An 18656-nucleotide genomic window follows, 5' to 3' on the forward strand; every position below is an offset into this window, starting at 1 on the left:
GGTCTTTAAATTTATTCTCCTTAATGCATGCGCATTCTACAAGGAAACCCACAGTTTCAGAAGCTGGGAGTGGGATGAAGGGTAATAAATTTCATAGCATGTACAGTCAAAATCACTACTTTATAAAATATGTGACATTATTATCAATTTTGTGATAAATTCTTTTATCATGCTGTCTAATAAATGATTCTTTGAAAAAAACTTAAGCTTAAGGAAGAAGCAAGCAGAGATTCTTTAACAAATGAAAAGCAAATTGAAACTGTTTTTAAAGAAATTCTCACTTCACACCTGACTGACTTTATCAAAACGATAACAAATAAGTGCTGGTTACAATGTGTAGAAAAGGGAACCCTCATACGCTGTTGGTGAGAATGTAAATTGGTGTAGCCACAATGGAAAACAATATGGAGATTCCTCACAAACTTAAAAATGGAACTACCATAACATCCAGCAATTCCATTCCAGGGTCTTTATTCAAAGAAAACAAAAACACTAATTCGAAAAGATATATGCATCCCCATGTTAAGTGCAGCATTATTTACAATAGCCAAGATATGAAACCAACTGAAGTGCTCATTAATAGATAAATGGACGTGGTGTGTGTGTGCATATATATATATATATACACACACACAATGGAATGTTACTCAGCCATCAAAAAGAATGAAATCTTGCTATTTGTGACAGTATGGATGGACCTAGAGAGTATTACACTGAGTGAAATAAGTCATACAAAGACAAATACTGTATGATTTCACTCATACGTGTAACCTAAAAAAGTAAAATGAACAAACAAATCTAAACAGAAACAGTCATGGATACAGAGAACAAACTGGTGGTTGCCAGAGGGGAGTGGCGTAGGGGGGGGAGAAAAATAGATCAGGGAAATTAAGAGGTGCAAACTTCCAGTTACAAAATAAACGAGTCACAGGTATGAAATGTAGAGCGTGGGGAATACAGTCAATAATTGTAGAGTGTCTTAGTATGGTAACATAGTGTACTTACACTTGTTATGGTGATCATTTAAAAACATGTGCTATGCTGTGCTTAGTCGCTCAGTTGTGTCCGACTCTTTGCGACCTCATGCATTGTAGCCCACCAGGCTCCTCTGTCCATGGGGATTCTCCAGGCAAGAATACTGGAGGTTGCCATGCCCTCCTCCAGGGGATCGCCCCAACCCAGGGATCAAACCCAGGTCTCCTGCATTGCAGGTTGATTCTTTACCATCTAAGCCACCAGGGAAGCTCACTTAAAAACACATCGAAATAGCAAATCACTATGCTATGTGTTAGAACTGACATGGTGCTGTAAGTCAGTTATACTTCAAAAACAAGCCAACAAAAAAGCTCATAGGAAGAGAAATCAAGTATGTGGTTACCAGAGGTAGAGGGTAGAGGGAGGAAGAACTGGAGGTCAGTGGTCAAAAGGTCCAAACTTTCAGTTATAAGATAAATAAGCACTAGGGTTGAAACGCACAACATAATAAATATAATTAACACTGTTGTGTTTATATATGAAAGTTGTTAAGAGAGTAAATCCTCACAGTTCTCATTGCAAGGAAATTTTTTTTTTTTTTTTACTTCTTAAAAGCTGTCCATATATAAAATGTTAGATGTTCACTAAACTAAAACATAATGATAGGGAAAAAAAAAAGTTTTCTATCTCTTTAATGCTGTGCATATACGAAATGATGGATGTTCACTAAACTTACTGTGGTAATCATTTCATGATAAATATAAGTTAAATCATGCTATGCACCTTAAACTTATACAGCACTTTATGTCAATTATTGCTGAATGAAACTAGAAGAAAAAAATTCTCTACTTTCACACCATCTACTGCTGCTAACTGAAATGAAAAAAAATCTTGATGTCAGAGGTTAAAGACAAAGAATTTTAGAGCTGAAAGAGGCCTTGGAAAGGGTCTAAAGGTAAAATGATGAAACTGGAACCTAGAAGGATCATGTGATTTGACCAAGAATCCATAGCTAATCAATGACAGAGCTAAGGCCAAAGTCAGCCCAACATTCTTCCCAACTGAGAAGTGTTTCCATTGGCACCTTAATGTTTTTCTAGAAATATGTTTAAAAAACACCTACATACTTTGGTATTATCTCACAGTTTAAGTAGCTTAATGAATTTATGGAAGACGAAAACATGACATTTATGCTCATTTTGGTGCTTAAAGGTTTAGAACAAATTATTTTATTCTTATCCTCAGAACCAGGGTATTTCTAGACTTGATTTACACAGCTTTAAACCACAACAGTCCCAGGTTTCATCAATAACAATTAGGGCAAAGTACAACTGGAAGTGACCAGTAAGTCACATCCACAAAACCTGACTCATTTATGTGTTTAGCTCTTTACAGTAACAGGCAAGTTCTCCAAGATGGTAAACCATAGATTACTCCTCAGCATTGGACTAGTTTCTATTCAAGAGACTAAATAAATCAAACGACTACTCTCAGGGGAGATTGATGAAGCTTCAGGTGTTTTACTCTGCAGAAGGAACCTTTGGAACAAAAGTCGGTTAACTTGTAATGTGAACCAGTGATTCCACTGCTTGGAATCTGTAAAATTTTAGAAAAAAAGAGAGGGAGGGGCATCATCATCGGGTTGCTGATTTTTTTACTTCGACAAATAAAAACATTTTTTAAATGTAATAACCATCTATTTTCATTGCCTCATCATTAAGGCAGAAGAAGGAATATTTTAGTAAGGAAATAGTGAGGAGGATATAATTTCAGAGTAAACTGGAAGCCAGTACGATAGTGGGAAACAGACACACATACAATGTATCACTGTCTTCATATTCATTTTGTCTTTTGTGAAAAGTTTTCTTTTTTCTTTTTTTGGTATTGTTTTTCTTTTTTGGCCATACTGTGCAGCATATGGGATCTTAGTTTCCCTACCAAGGATCAAACCCATGCCTCTTGCATTGGAAGCTCAGAGTCTTACCACTGGACCACTATGGAAGACCCCATGAAAAGTTTTCTTGAACTCATAATTTTATACGTATTGGGGTTTAGGAGCCATTATTACTATTACTACCTTCTGTTTGGGTAATTAATCTTGATTGCTTAGATGAACTGAAAATGCTCAGTAGCAGGGCTGGCAGTCAGCACAGAAGAATGGTTTCAGGATAGCAGGTGACGGGGGAGCGGTAACAGGTAGCATGTATGCATGCCCGGTTGTTCAGTTGTGTCCGACTCTTCACAACCCCATGGACTATAGCCCTCTAGGCTCCTCTGTCCATGAGATTCTCCAAGCAAGAATACTGGAGTGGGTTGCCATGCCCTCCTTGGTAAGAGGTAGGCAGCGTCCTAAAAGATATTCCACTCTTCTGCATAGTGGTCTGGCAACATCTTTGGCACAATGCTGACACTTTCCCTCTAAAAAAGGTAAGAATTTGCTGTATGATAGAGGGAGCTCAAAACTAGGGCTCTGTGACTACCTAGAGGGGTGGCAGGTTGGGGAAAGGTTCAAAAGGAAGAGGACATATGTATACCTATGGTTGATTCATGCTGATGTATGGCAGAAACCAACACAATATGGTAAAGTGATTATCCTCTAATTAAAAATAAATAAATTTTTCAAAAGAGGTAAGAACTTACATATTAGGGAGTAACCCTATAAACCAAAGTGAGCAATGAAGAATGAAAGGAGGATACAGATGAGTTTTAAGATAGCTCTGCTTAGTCACTGTGTCATGTCCAACTCTTTGTGACCCCATGGACTGTAGCCTGCCAGGTGCCTCTGTCCATGGGATTCTCCAAGCAAGAATACTGGAGTGGGTTGCCGTGCCCTCCTCCAGGGGATCTTCCCAACCCAGGAATCAAACCCAGGTCTCCTGCATTGTGGGCAGATTCTTTACCATCTAAGCCAACAGGGAAGCCCTGTTGCTGCTGCTGCTAAGTCGCTTCAGTCGTGTCTGACTCTGTGCGACCCCACAGACGGCAGCCCACCAGGCTCCCCTGTCCCTGGGATTCTCCAGGCAAGAACACTGGAGTGGGTTGCCATTTCCTTCTCCAATGCATGAAAGTAAAAAGTGAAAGTGAAGTCGCTCAGTTGTGTCCGACTCTTAGCGACCCCATGGACTGCAGCCTACCAGGCTCCTCCACCCATGGGATTTTCCAGGCAAGAGTACTGGAGTGGGGTGCCATTGCCTTCTCTGAAGGGAAGCCCTACAACCTCTTAAATACAAAATGAAACAAAAATGTAAAACCATGTGTTCATTGCCATCTGAAGATCAGACTGATTGATATTATTCTCAGTCAATGAGGGAAATGAAAATGAAAACTCCAATGGAAAAAGTGTTTTGTTATAACCAGGGGTGAATTAGAAAATGAGAAGGATGAGTTGGTTTAAGGAAGTCAGAATGAACTACTAGTAAGGGATGAAATTGTTTCCTTTAGCCCTTCAGGGTGATGTGGGAAGAAACAGTGTTAAATTTTTGCTGGTGGTTGAGATTAGCAAGGAGAAAGAATACACTGATTAAAATTTTAAAATTTGCTATGAATAGTAACATAAATTTAAGTCTGCATTAAGCAAACAAAAAAGGAAATATCTGGCCATTACCATTCCCCCACTATTTACCAAGCATCCGTTAGAGAAGCACCGCAGCAAAACAGAAAAATAAGAAGCCACACATGGAATGGTAAAGTTTCTAGTAGCTCCATGAGAAAAAGAAAAAGAGGCAAAATTGATGTCAATAATATATTTTCCTAACTGACTGTATCGAAAACATTATCACTTCAACATTTCAATATCATTAGAGATATTTTACGCTCCTTTATTTTGTACTAAGTCTTTGAAATCCAGTAAGTATTTGTGACACTTACATCATAGCTCATCTTGAAATAACCACATTTTAAGTACCCAGCGGCCACATATGGCTAGTTACTGCTCTGGACCACACAGCCCTGGTGTGCAGTCTCACGGCACCTGTCTCGTATCATGGTAGAAAAGGACACACAGAAGAACACACACAGTTTCCAAGCTAGGCCAAAAGGCAAAACAGACTACGGTCCAAACCTAAGGCCATGGGGGATTAAGTCCCAAAAGAAAGGTTCAGATCATGTGTTTGGGAATTTCAGAAAAGGGAGATCATCATAGGCCAACGAACTGAGTCTTGAAGTGGGCTGTGAAGTATGGTTATATTGACAAAGGGAATGAAAAACATTCTCAGTGGAGGCAACAGAACCATAATGCAGTTTTCCAGCTTATACATTTTGTAAGAAAGCTTTGGGAAAGAAATTATCTCCTTTGAAAAATGAATCAACTTCCATGAACTCCTCTCTCCCAAAAAGATTCAGAGTCCCCAGAGTGGTAGGATGGCCTGGTCTGCCACAGGGCGTAGAAATATCTCACTCTATTCATATTAGAATGAGAAATAAATTATAGGGAATTCCCTGGTGGCCCAGTGGTTAAGGTTCTGTGCTTCCAATGCAGGGGCTGCAGGTTTGATCCCTGGTTGGAGAGCTAGGCTCCGCAGGCCTCCAGGCTAAAAATCCAGAACATAACAGAAGCAATATTATTCTTGCTTCAACAAACAACAGAAACAAATTAAATAAAGTCTTTTAAAATGATCCACATCAAAAAAAATCTTAAAAAAAAGAATGAAATTATAGCAGGTTGAAATGTGACATATATATATAATATATATATATGCTTTATATATATATTATATATATATGGGGCTTCCTTGGTGGCTCAGCAATAAAGAATCTGCCTACAACGTAGGAGGTGTGGATTCGATTCCTAGGTTGGGAAGATCCTGGAGGAGGGCATGGCAATCCACTCCAGTATTCTTGCCAGGAAAATACCATGGGCAAAGGAGCCTGGCAGGCTACAGTCCATGGGGTCCCAAGAGTGGAACATGACTGAAGCAGCTGAGAACATACATTCTGTGTGTGTGTGTGTGTGTGTGTGTGTGTGTGTGTGTGTGTGTAATGAAATTATAACCAGGCTGTGTGCTCACAGTGCTGTAAAGGTTCCCTAACAGAGTAGACTGCTTGGGTTCAGGACTCCCATCCCTCCACTTACAATGCAGGGACCCCAACAATGCTGGTTCCTCATTCCTCACTCTTGCTGACACCAGAAATTTTCAGTTTATCTTCCTGAGGAAGAGAAAGGCACTACGGAGCCACACCCACTCAAATCCTTGCTCTCAAGTATACTGATCACCTTTGCTTGTGGGCTGTTTTGGCATATTACGCACATTTGCTTTTTTCAAGTCAGCAAAACCTACACGATTCGCACCAATCAACCATAGACCTGCCTAGCACCCTGGGAGCGGGCCAGTGTAACAGGAGGCAGAAATTCAGCCCTAGACAAAGGAGTCTTCAGTACTTGGGAGTAAAATTGTATGGTTACACTCAAACTCAGCTCTGCCAACACTTGCAACTCAGGCAGCAAATCTGCTGGCTATACTGACTCATTATATTAACCCAGGGATAGATGTACTGACTCCTTAGGAATTTGAAGACCTTTAAAGGAACTAAGGGCAAAAAATGAGAGGGAAGGGACTACTCAATCTATCTGGAGTACAAAACTGCAGAACAAAAGATCCCTCTGTTCCATCAGCATCTCTGTTGTTGGAAAAATGGCCCCACCCTTTTCCTTGAATTTGAAGAATTACCAAAGAGTGCTTTCTCTCAATTTAATAAAAGACTGAATAATATTCCACTGTATATATGTAGAGCAGAAATTAACACAGTATTGTAACACAAATATACTCCAATAAAAATTAATAAAGGGGCTTCCTCCCCAGTGGTACAGTGGATAAGAATTAGCCTGCCAATGCAGCGGACACACGGTTGATCCCTGCTCCGGGAACATTCCAGACACGGTGCAGCAACTAAGTCCACGTGCCACAACTACTGGAGCCCTTGAGCTCTAGAGCCCACCAACCACAACTATCGAAGCCTGCACGCCTAGAGCCTTTGCTCCACAGCAAGACAAGTCACTGCAATGAGAAGCCCATGCATGGCAACTAAAGAGCAGCCCCCAGTCTTCGCAACTAGAGAAAGCCTGTGTGCAGCAATGACGATCCAGTGCAACAACAAAGCAACAAAATACGTATATAGAAGGCCATGATTGCCCTTTGGTTCCGTGACCTTCCATTCCTTCTGTATCTTCCAGATTCTGAGCAGAGAAACTGAACCAGAAGTAGACGTACGTTAGGAGATTTATTGCAAGGAAGTGGCTTATGCGGTTGTGGGGCTTGGTGAGGCAAGTATGGTGTCCTCAGGACAGGCATCAGTAAGGGCAAGTTGGAACTCTCTCCCACAGCCCGCAGGCAGAATTTCTTCTTCTGAAAAGCTCTCTTATGCTCATAAAGTCTTTCAACAAATTGAATCAGATCCATCTAGTTTATTCAGGATAATCTCTCTGACTTAGAGTCAACTGACTATGGACTTGGAGCACATCCATAAAACACCTTCACAGCCACACCTCCATGGGGGTTTCAACAACCACAGAATGTAGCCTAGCCAAGTTGACACCAACTGTCACACCTGTTGGCTCTACCTAACACAGTGATATACCTAACACACCTGTGTCACACCTCACACAGTCTCTCCTTCTCCAGCCAAATTTACTCTACCAGACCACGTCACGTGCAGTGTGGACACCATACATGGACTCTCCTTGGACCGCCCTTTCCCTGCCCATCTGCCTTGCCCAGCCCATACAGACTGTCTTGTTCTTGCTATTCTTGGTATTTGCAGTGATGTCTCAAAGGATCACGACCCTTTTTCCCTGTCTCTTTCCTGAGATTATAAACAACTCATAGCAGAGAAGATGTCTTCTGTCTGGGCATCCCTAACATAGAGACCAGGCTCTCTAAGTGTCTGTAATGACGATGTATAACCTAGGGAGACCAAATCCTTAACATTCAGCTTTATTCATCCCAAAGATCATCTGGAAAACAACCCAGATGCAAGGCCTACTTCTTAGCATTTCTCAGTTACTCAAGTTTCAAAGGAAAAGAATTAAGATTATAAAGAGTGTAAAGATAAGAATTGCATGTCTTTTCACTATTCTAGATTTGTTAAAGAAAACTGGTGTGCTTTAAATTCCATATACTTAGGTACAATCTTCGGGCTTCCCAGGTGGTGCTAGTGGTAAAGAACCCGCCTGTTATTGCAGGAGACATAAAAGACACAGGTTTGATCCTTGGGTCAGGAAGATTCCCTGGAGAACGAAACGGCAACCCACTCCAGTATTCTTGCCTGGAGAATCCCATGGACAGAGGAGCCTGGCAGGCTAACAGTCCTTGGGGTCAGAAAGAGTCAGACACGACTAAAACAGCTTAGCACACAGGCAGGTACAATCTTGACAGCTCCCCCGCCTGCCCATCGCCCTAGAAGTGTCTTCATCTTTCATTCTGAATGGCCCCTTTCTTTTGCAGATTCTACAGCATGGTTGGAACTGCCTGGGAGAGTAATTTTATTTGTGGGGAACTGCTGTTCTCTACTTACTAATATTTGTTGAGTACTTACCATATGCCAAGCACCATCTCTGTTTTCCTACAAAGCAATCCTATGAAGTAGGTACTTTCATTATCTCCCATCTAAAGATGAAGAAACAGACTTAACAGGTCAGAAAAAACCCTTAGACAGTGTACTTCATCTTGGGCAGGTCACAAAACCCTAAGGACAATAACGCCTACTTCACTGTATTGTACCTCGGTTCGATCCCTGGGTTGGGAAGATCCCCTGGAGAAGGGGAAGGCTACTCACTCCAGTATTCTGGCCTAGAGAATTCCATGGACTGTATTAGTCCATGGGGTCACAAAGAGTCAGACATGACTGAGCGACTTTCTCTCTCTCTCTCTCTCTCTCTCTCTCTCTCTCTCTCTCTCTCTCTCACACACACACACACACACACACAGTGTATTGTTATAAGGATCAAGTAAGCGAAGGTGACTGCCAGACACACAAGGGGCACTTTTCAAACTAAAAGGACAAACAGATGAAAAACAGAATTTGTGGGACTTCCCTGGTGGTTCAGTGGCTAAGACTCCATGCTCCCAATTCAGGGGGGCCAAGGTTCGATCCTTGGTGACAGAACTAGATCCCACATGCCACAGCTAAGAGTTCACATGCTACAGCTAAAGATCCCACATGCCACAGCTAAGACTCAGTGCAGCCAGATACATACAGTTAAACAAATATTTTTTTAAAAGGAGAATTTGTATGTTGCTTGGCAAAGTACTCCTGCTATACTTCAGTTCAGTTCAGTCCAGTCGATCAGTCATGTCCGACTCTTTGCGACCCCATGAACTGCAGCACGCCAGGGCCTCCCTGTCCATCACCAACTCCCAGAGTCCACCCAAATCCAGGTCCATTGAGTCGGTGATGCCATCCAACCATCTCACCCTCTGTCATCCCCTTCTCCTCCTGCCCTCAATCTTTCCCAGCATCAGGGCCTCTTCAAATGAGTCAGCTCTTTGCATCAAGTGGCCAAAGTATTGTCAGCTTCAACATCAGTTCTTCTAATGAACACCCAGGACTGGTCTCCTTTAGGATTGACTGGTTCAATCTCCTTGAAATCCAAGGGACTCTTAAGAGTCTTCTCCAACACCACAGTTCAAAAAGCATCATCTCCAGCACTCAGCTTTCTTTATAGTCCAACTGTCACATCCATAAATGACTACTGGAAAAACCATAGCCTTGACTAGACGGACCTTTCTTGACAAAGTAATGTCTCTGCTTTTTAATATGCTGTCTAGGTTAGTCATAACTTTCCTTTCAAGGAGTAAGCGTCTTTTAATTTCATGGCTGCAATCACCATCTGCAGTGATTTTGGAGCCCAGAAAAATAAAGTCTGACACTGTTTCCACTGTTTCCCCATCTATTTGCTATGAAGTGATGAGACCAGATGCCATGATCTTCGTTTTCTGAATGTTGAGCTTTAAGCCAATTTTTTCACTCTCCTCTTTCACTTTCATCAAGAGGCTCTTTAGTTCTTCTTCACTGTCTGCCATAAGGGTGGTGTCATCTGCATATCTGAGGTTATTGATATTTCTCCCGACAATCTTTATTCCAGCTGTGCTTCTTCCACCCCAGCATTTCTCATGACATACTCTGCATATAAGTTAAATAAGCAGGGTGATAATATACAGCCTTGACGTACTCCTTTTCCTATTTGGAACCAGTCTGTTGGTCCATGTCAAGTTCTAACTATTGCTTCCTGACCTGCATACAGGTTTCTCAAGAGTCAGGTCAGGCGGTCTGGTATTCCCATCTCTTTCAGAATTTTTCACAGTTTATTGTGATCCACACAGTCAAAGGCTTTGGCATAGTCAATAAAGCAGAAGTAGATGTTTTTGTGGAACTCTCTTGCTTTTTCAATGATCCAGCGGATTTTAGCAATTTGATCTCTGGTTCCTCAGCCTTTTCTAAAACCAGCTTGAACATCAGGAAGTTCATGGTTCACGTACTGCTTAAGCCTGGCTTGGAGAATTTTGAGTATCACTTAACTAGCATGTGAGATGAGCGCAATTGTACGATAGTTTGAGCATTCCTTGGCATTGCCTTTCTTTGGGATTGGAATGAAAACTGACCTTTTCCAGTCCTGTGGCCACTGCTGAGTTTTCCAAATTTGCTGGCATATTGAGTGCAGCACTTTCACAGCATCATCTCTCAGGATTTGAAAGAGCTCCACTGGAATTCCATCACCTCCACTAGCTTTGTTTGTAGCGATGCTTCTTAAGGCCCACTTGACTTCACATTCCAGGATGTCTGGCTCTGAGTGATCATACCACCGTGATTATCTGGGTCATAAAGATCTTTTTTGTACAGTTCTTCTGTGTATTCTTGCCACCTCTTCTTAATATCCTTGGCTTCTGTTAGGTCCATACCATTTCTGTCCTTTATTGAGCCCATCTTTGCATGAAATGTTCCTTTGCGTGAAAATGTATCTCTAATTTTCTTAGAGATTTCTAGTGTTTCCCATTCTACTGTTTTCCTCTATTTTTTTGCAGTGATCGCTGAGGAAGGCTGTCTTATCTTGCTATTCTCTGGAACTCTGCATTCAGATGCTTATATCTTTCCTTTTCTCCTTTGCTTTTCGCTTTTCTTCTTTTCACAGCTATTTGTATGGCCTCCTCAGAGAGCCATTTTGCTTTTTTGCATTTCTTTTTCTTGGGGTTGGTCTTGATCCCTGTCTCCTGTACAATGTCACGAACCTCCGTCCATAGTTCATCAGGCACTCTGTCTATCAGATCTAGTCCCTTAAATCTCTTTCTCACTTCCACTGTGTAGTCAAGGAATTTGATTTAGGTCATACCTGAATGGTCTAGCGGTTTTCCCCACTTTCTTCAAGTCTGAATAAGGAGTTCATGATCTGAGCCACAGTCAGCTCCTGGTCTTGTTTTTGCTGACTGTATAGAGCTTCTCCATCTTTGGCTGCAAAAAATATAGTCAGTCTGATTTTGGTGCTGGCCATCTGGTGATGTCCCTATGTAGATATACTTGCTCAGCTATCATCTCCAGAGGTTGGATCACAAAATTGGTAAGGATAACACCTACCAGACCTTCTCTGGACAAAACTGAGTAAAGAAAACAACTTGTGTTTCTTGGCTATGATATAGCTTGCTGCAGAAGAATCGTCTGGGGAGCTAGTTAAAATGAAGATTCCTAGGACTTCCCTGAGTGGTCTAGTGGCTAAGACTGTGCACTCCCAATGCAGGGAGCCTGGGCCTGATTCCTGGTCAGGGAACCAGATCTCACATGTAGCAACAAAGATCAGAGATCCAGCATGCCACAGCTAAGACCTGAGCAGCCAAATAAATAAATAAATACATATATATATTTTTAATGATAAAAAATGAAGATTCTTGGGACCATCCCCACCCTCACAGCACTGATGAGTAAGAAATGGGCTTTTTAAAGCTCAAGTAATTCATATATACTCCTAAACTGAAGAACAACTATCAAAGATGTATTTATATAAATACATATATGCACACACACATATATATATGTACAAATTATATTAATTTTTATAAAAAAGGATGCAGACACCAGACTGGAGCCACTGGACACAATTTATTTGTCATGATTTAGACAGAATGAGCACAGTGACACATTCAAGTAGAAACCTACAGTGTTTCTCCTTCTAAATAAGTCAACAGCAATCATATATTTGAAAAATATCAAAAAGTGCCAGAATGAAATCTAAGTAGAGAGGGCTTAAGCCAGTGGCAGTTCCAACTTGAAAATCACTTTGGAAGCTTCTTGAAAAAAAAATCATGTATGTGGGCCCCATTTATAAACTGAATTAGAATACCTAAGGTCTAATCTAGGCATTTATATGCTGAAATTTTCTGCAAATGATTCTGATTATCTCCCTATTTTAGAATCACTGATAGGACTTCCCTGGTGGTCCACTGGTCCAGAATCCATCTGCCAAGCAAGGGACATAGGTTCTATCCCTGTTTCAGGAAGATCTCACATTCCACAGGACAACTAAGCCTGTGCCCCACAACTACTGAACCCGAGCTCCACAACAAGAGAAGCTACTGCAATGAGAAGTCGGAAAGCGGTCTCCACTCTCCACCAACTAGAGAAAGCTCATGTGCAGCAGCAAAGACGCGGCACAGCCAAGCGTAAGTAAGTTAATAGAGTTAAAAGAAAAAGAATCACTGATAAACATCGGGAGGTGTACTTTTCCTGTTTCCAAGGTAGTACAGATCTGTTTACTTCTGCGTAGGACAAAGTGGTAGACAAAGTAGAAGCTGGATGAGGCTCAAACACTGCTCAACACCTCTCGCTAACATTGCATTACTGTAGCTCTCAGGATTTGTCCCCTAATTTATGCTATGAAGAGCCAAGAGAGGCCAACAACACTGATATTCAGTGGCCACTAACTAAAGTGAACACAGGCACGTTTGCATGTACACACACACACACACACACACACCCATAAGTCTTAGGTCTCCTGTCAGCATTTTCTTCTCACTGCTTCCTCATTCTGGAACCCTCTGGCCTCCATAGTCTATGTTTATCTTCAAAAGTTTTGGTTAGCTGGCCTAAGTGTCTCCTCATCTAGCTGTAGACACTGAAGATAAGTGACTTGCATGTGGTCCCTCAGCTAGAGGGTAGTGGAGCCAGGGCTCAGACTAACTCTGACTTCAGCTCAACATTTCCCTCAGTACTTGTTCACTCCCTGGACATTCAGTGGGATGCTCTCTCTCCAGCCCAACCAGCGGGACAGGACTTGGCTCTAAAAAGGGCCATGCACTTGGTCTGCTGCCCTGCTCTTGCTATCTGGAAATTCTTAACTTTTTTAACAGAAGGTCCTGAATTTTCATTTCACACATGGGCTTGCAAATTACGTATCTGGTTCTGCCTATAAGTGAAGAGGGCTGCTCGTGGCCCTGAGACAAACTAATCATTCACCTGGGAACCTGCAGAAAGTGGAGAGCCACAGTTCAAAATCTCAATGTCAGCTCTGACCACCCTACCCATCCCTAAGATGATCTTAGCTTCCCTGAACCCTCAAACTCTCAAGTCCTACCTGGACAAACTTCATGGAAAAGAGCTCTGTTCTCCAGGTATGTGCTAATGGAGATAGTATTTCAATTACCCTTTGACTCTTGCTGGAAGGCAAGTAATTGCATTCCTATTTAACTTTGAATTTGCTAATAGAAATGATGACTAATTGGAAAACATTTAAAAATTCTCTTCTCACCAGATCATTCTCTAAAAATTATACTTTCAAACATATCAACCACTATTCACTTGTACTCTGACAGCTTTATAAACAGCCCACATTTTGAAAAATTCTTGCAAACAAATCTTGGCAAATGTTTCCTGTTTTTCTTAAGCTTATGACAGTGTTATTTTCATTTGTTTAGTTATGCTTAGTTATCTTATCTGACATGGCCAGATGACCCAGCATTGGTTTTCAAGTCTTGTTTTTAATTTAACAAGGTAATGCATCCGTTGGAAGCAACTGTTTATATTTTATTTTGTTCTAAGAAGTCCCCTTTAGTGATCAGGAAAGACAACAAATTTAAAAGAAGGAATAGCCATTGCATTTTCTTTGGAAATCATTTTAGAGCTGCAAAAAGATCTTATAAATCACCACATGCGTTGTCCTTATTTTCCCATAAGAACAGAGATTGTGATTTGCTCAATGAATCATCATGTCAAGTTCAAAGCACAGAAAGAGACTCCAGGGCTACGTTTTAGCATGTCTGTTCTTAACCAGTTCCAAGTTAGACTGACAATCACTAAATATACTGCAGAGTTCCAACTACAACTCTAGAAACTGAAGTGCATATAATCCTTAAAAAAAACAAAAACCCTCCACTATGCTCTCTAAAGATGTTAAGAATCACTATTGTATCATACTTGATAAGTGCTAATCAAGAATATTACTTCTGGATACATTATATAAACATCACACAAAATGCATCACATACATAACACTACATTTAAATCCTTAGTGGCATCATCATTGTGAGATGGGACTACCCTCTGCCATGTCAGATTTTTCTTAAGAAGGTGACACAATGTAGGACGTGCAATTTGATCACAGTGTATCTGAATCAGAGAGGAGTAACTATGAATCACAGAGGAACTGTTTCCAGGACTTAATGCAAAACACTTGGCCGTTTGGTCACCAGCATTCATCAGACACGTGGATCACTGTCCTCACGCCCTTGTATCTTTCTTACTTGTGGAAGTATTTGTGTCTCACTAGACTGAACCTCTTTAAGGCAGAAATAAATGATGTGTTAGCCATTCATCCTTTCATATCCAGCATCAATGCCTACTACACAGCAGCAAATAAATGAATAAAGATATGAATTCTTCAATTTCTTATGGAATTTCTGTACTTTCACACGATTTAGTACAGTGAGGGCTTCCCTGGTAGCTCAGACAGTAAAGAATCTGTCTGCAATGCGAGAGACTTCGGTTTGGTCCCTGGGTCAGGAAGATCTCCTGGAGAAGGAAATGGCAACCCACCGTACTATTCTGGCCTGGAAATTCCCATGGACAGGGGAGCCTGGTGGGCTACAGTCCATAGAGTCGCAAAAAGCCAGACACAACTGTGTGTCAGACACACTATTACAGTGAAGGAGAGGTTTATAATCTCAGTGAAGGCAGAAAAGTAGGTATTATACTTTAAAAAAAACGTGTAGCCTCCTATGCCTTGTACAGTGTTAATGAGGCAGGAAACAATTATGTAATTAAACGATTAATGAGTGAGGAGAAGCACAAAGTAATCCACTTACTCGCAAGCAAGCCAACTCCACTTGCAAGGGATCCAATCCAGGCCGTTTTTCCTTTTCCTTCACCAAAGGCGTCCAGCCATTCTATGTACAAGACACCAACAGCTAATGGCGACCCATAACACAAAAACTGAGTGAAGAAGGAGACAGCTACAATCACCCAGCCCCAGCCACCATCAGGCGACTTTTTCAATTCCATTGTGACGTGAGGTCAAGCGGGCGTCTCTCAGTGGGTCCTAAGCGAAAAAAAGAAAAAGCATATTTAGAGTATGGTAAGGCATGGTATTCTAGATTTAAAACAGCTCCTCCTAAATTAAAATATTAAAAGTTCCCTAAAAATACACAAGGAAAAGGATAAGAGATCACTGACATATCAAGTTAACTTTAAAATCTTTATTTCTGATTTGAATAATTACTATATCCACATGTTTCCAAAAAATGTTTTTATATTATAAAAAGGATACATTAGGAGTTCGGAATAAACATATATGCACTACTTTATAGGCACCCCGCTCCAGTATACTTGCCTGGAAAATCACATGGACAGAGGAGCCTGGTAGGCTGCAGTCCATGGGGTTGCTAAGAGTCGGACACAACTGAGCGACTTCACTTTCGCTTTTCTCTTTCATGCATTGGAGAAGGAAATGGCAACCCACTCCAGTTTCCTTGCCTGGAGAATCCTGGGGACAAGGGAGCCTGGTGGGCTGCCATCTATGGGGTCACACAGAGTTGGACACGACTGAAGCGACTTAACCGCAGCATATATAAACTAGATAACCAACAGGCACCTACTGTATAGCATGGAGAACTATAATCAATATTTTGTAATAACCTATAAGGGAAAGAATCTAAAAAGAACACATATATGTGTGTGTGTGTATATATATATATATATATATAGTTGTATATATATACATATATACACACACACACAATATATGTACAACTCAACCATGGAGCTGTACACCTATAACTAACATGACACTGTAAATCAACTACACTTCAAAATTTTTTTAAAAGGCATAAAGTGAAAAGCCTCCTTCCCAAATTTATCCCCATTCACCAGGTTCCCAGCCCAAGCCAACCACAGGAAATGACTGTTTTGGATTCTTGTTGCATGTTGAGTTCCCCGTGAAGAAGATCTTAGCAAGAGCAGGTTTACTAAAAGTGTTCTCATTGGAAGAGAACAGACAGCAGCAAGAGAAGGCAAGCCACCACACAGAGTTAAGGGCTAAGGAGATTTCCAAAGCCGGCTGACCTCTCAGAGTTGCCCTGAGTGGGGCAAGAGGAGCTGGCCCTTCACAGCCCCATGTTGATAACTCACCAGTTGCAGGCCACCTGGGAAGGGGACGTGACCTCGGGTGAGGTGACTCTATTCAAAAGGGGCAACCATTACCCCTGGGGGGTGTTACCTGAAGCCATCTGTCAGCAGCCCTTCAGTTTCAGTCTCAGGGGCAAGAAATCTTTCATTCCTAAAGGAGGTCTGGAGGGAGGGTAGGCAGCACGTCACAATGTTCACCAACTCAAGTATCCCTCCTGAGTTTCTTTTTTTCAAAAGAACATGTTGATGTATTTTTTTGCACTGGGTCTTCCCTGTGCTACGTGCAGGCTCCTCACTGCAGGGCTTCTCTTGCTGCAGAGTACAGGCTCTAGACTTGGGGTGCAGGAATCGTGGCTCCTGCTCCCGCGCTCTAGGGCACAGGCTTGGTAGTTACGGCACACGGGCTTAGTTGCACCACGGCATGGGGGATCGTCCCAGATCAGAGATGGAATCCATGTCCCCCGCACTGGCAGGTGGATTCTTAACCACTGGACTACCAGGGAAGTCCCCTTCAAGGGTTTCTTTATGAATATCACAAGCAAAAATGAGCAAATAGTCTTAGACATCCTTTTTTCAACAAAACATCCATCTGGTTCAAAATGGAAAAAAAATGACAGAAGATATACAGTCTCCCACTACCTAGTTGCTGTCTAATTTCCATACCCTTCAAAGGTAACCAGCGCTTCTCGTTTCTCGTTTCTAGAACTGAAGCAACTTAGCACACACTCACACAGAATTACCTTATAAATACATAAGCAAACTCAAGTACAGATTCCCTCTAATTTTTTTTAAGACACAAAAAAATAGCATGTTATATATATATTGGTATGTGTCTTGCTTTTTCTCACTTGAAAAATACCTTGAAGATCTTTCACATCAATGCGTAATAACCATCCTCACTCCTTTCTTTCGGCTACGTTGTGTCCCAGTAATTCTTAATTCTTTAACCACTGCTCCCAGTGAAAAAAATGCTATAATGAATAACCTCACATTCACATATATCTTTATACATATCTGAAAAGAATTGCTCAGTCAACTACAAATATAGATTTGTAATTGTAACTAGTATTAGCAAATTGACTTCAAGGGATTAAACCAATTTATCTGAGCCCCAGCAACTTTGGGTGTGCTGCGAAACTTCTGGATTTTTGCCAATTTGTTGGCTTTAACGTGAATTTCTCAGCATTCTCTGAATGATATGTGTTGTTTCATAGGTGAAAAGTCATTTGTAATTCGTATCTAATTCTTGGGTATATATGGGTATTTCTGGATTTTCCTTTCTGTTCCAATGATCTGTCTAGTCACCCACCATTACCAAATTTGTTTAACAATTAAGTCTTTCTATTTCTTTCGGCCAATCCTTGTGGCTTGCGGGATCTTAGTTCCCTGACCAGGGCTTGAACCTGCACCCACAGCAGTAACAGTACAAAGAATTAACCACTTGACCACCAGAGAATTAGTCCTTAAGCATTTTTAATATATTTCAAGTTTCAGTGCAAATACTTTCTTTCCTCTCTATCACTGCACACCTTTTCAATATTTTCTTAGCTCTTCTTGTTTGTTTGGGTTTCCCTGAAAGCTCAGTTGGTAAAGAATCCGCCTGCAATGCAGGAGACCCCAGTTTGATTCCTGGGTCAGGAAGAGCTCTTAAAGAAGGGATAGGCTAACCCACTCCAGTATTCTTGGGCTTTCCTTGTGGCTCAGTTGGTAAAGAATGTGGGAGACCTGGGTTTGATCCCCGAGTTGGGAAGATCCCCTGGAGAAGGGAAAGACTACCCACTCCAGTATTCCGGCCTGGAGAATTCCATGGACTGTATAGTCCATGGGGTTGCAAAGAGCTGGACACGACTGAGTGATTTTCACTTGTTTGTTTACTTTTTTATATGAACTTCTGAATCAGTTTGATTCTAAAATCTGATAGTGCTTTCATTATGACTGAGTTAAATTATAAATTGATTTAAGGGGGAAAATTCCTTTTATGATGTTGAGTCTACTTTCCATTTCATATCTTTGCATTTGTTCAGTCTATTTTGTGTTCTAGTGTTTAAAGTTTTCCTCAATGTTTCTTTTTATTTTTATATAGT

General features: G+C 41.2%; 1 protein-coding gene across 4 annotated transcripts in view; it reads right to left on the reverse strand.

Annotated features, from left to right (window-relative positions):
* SLC16A9 (solute carrier family 16 member 9) overlaps nt 1–18656 on the reverse strand; it is an 80836-nt gene that overhangs the window by 31865 nt on the left and 30315 nt on the right. For all 4 annotated transcript variants that reach the window (XM_069571708.1, XM_069571706.1, XM_069571707.1 and 1 more), the window contains exon 2: nt 15255–15487. In XM_069571708.1, the coding sequence (XP_069427809.1) occupies nt 15255–15450 (196 nt within the window). In that variant the 5' untranslated portion in view covers nt 15451–15487. The remainder of the gene's footprint in view (nt 1–15254; nt 15488–18656) is intronic.

Source organism: Ovis canadensis, chromosome 25, assembly GCF_042477335.2.
Source record: "Ovis canadensis isolate MfBH-ARS-UI-01 breed Bighorn chromosome 25, ARS-UI_OviCan_v2, whole genome shotgun sequence".
Classification (NCBI taxonomy): Eukaryota; Metazoa; Chordata; class Mammalia; order Artiodactyla; family Bovidae; genus Ovis; species Ovis canadensis.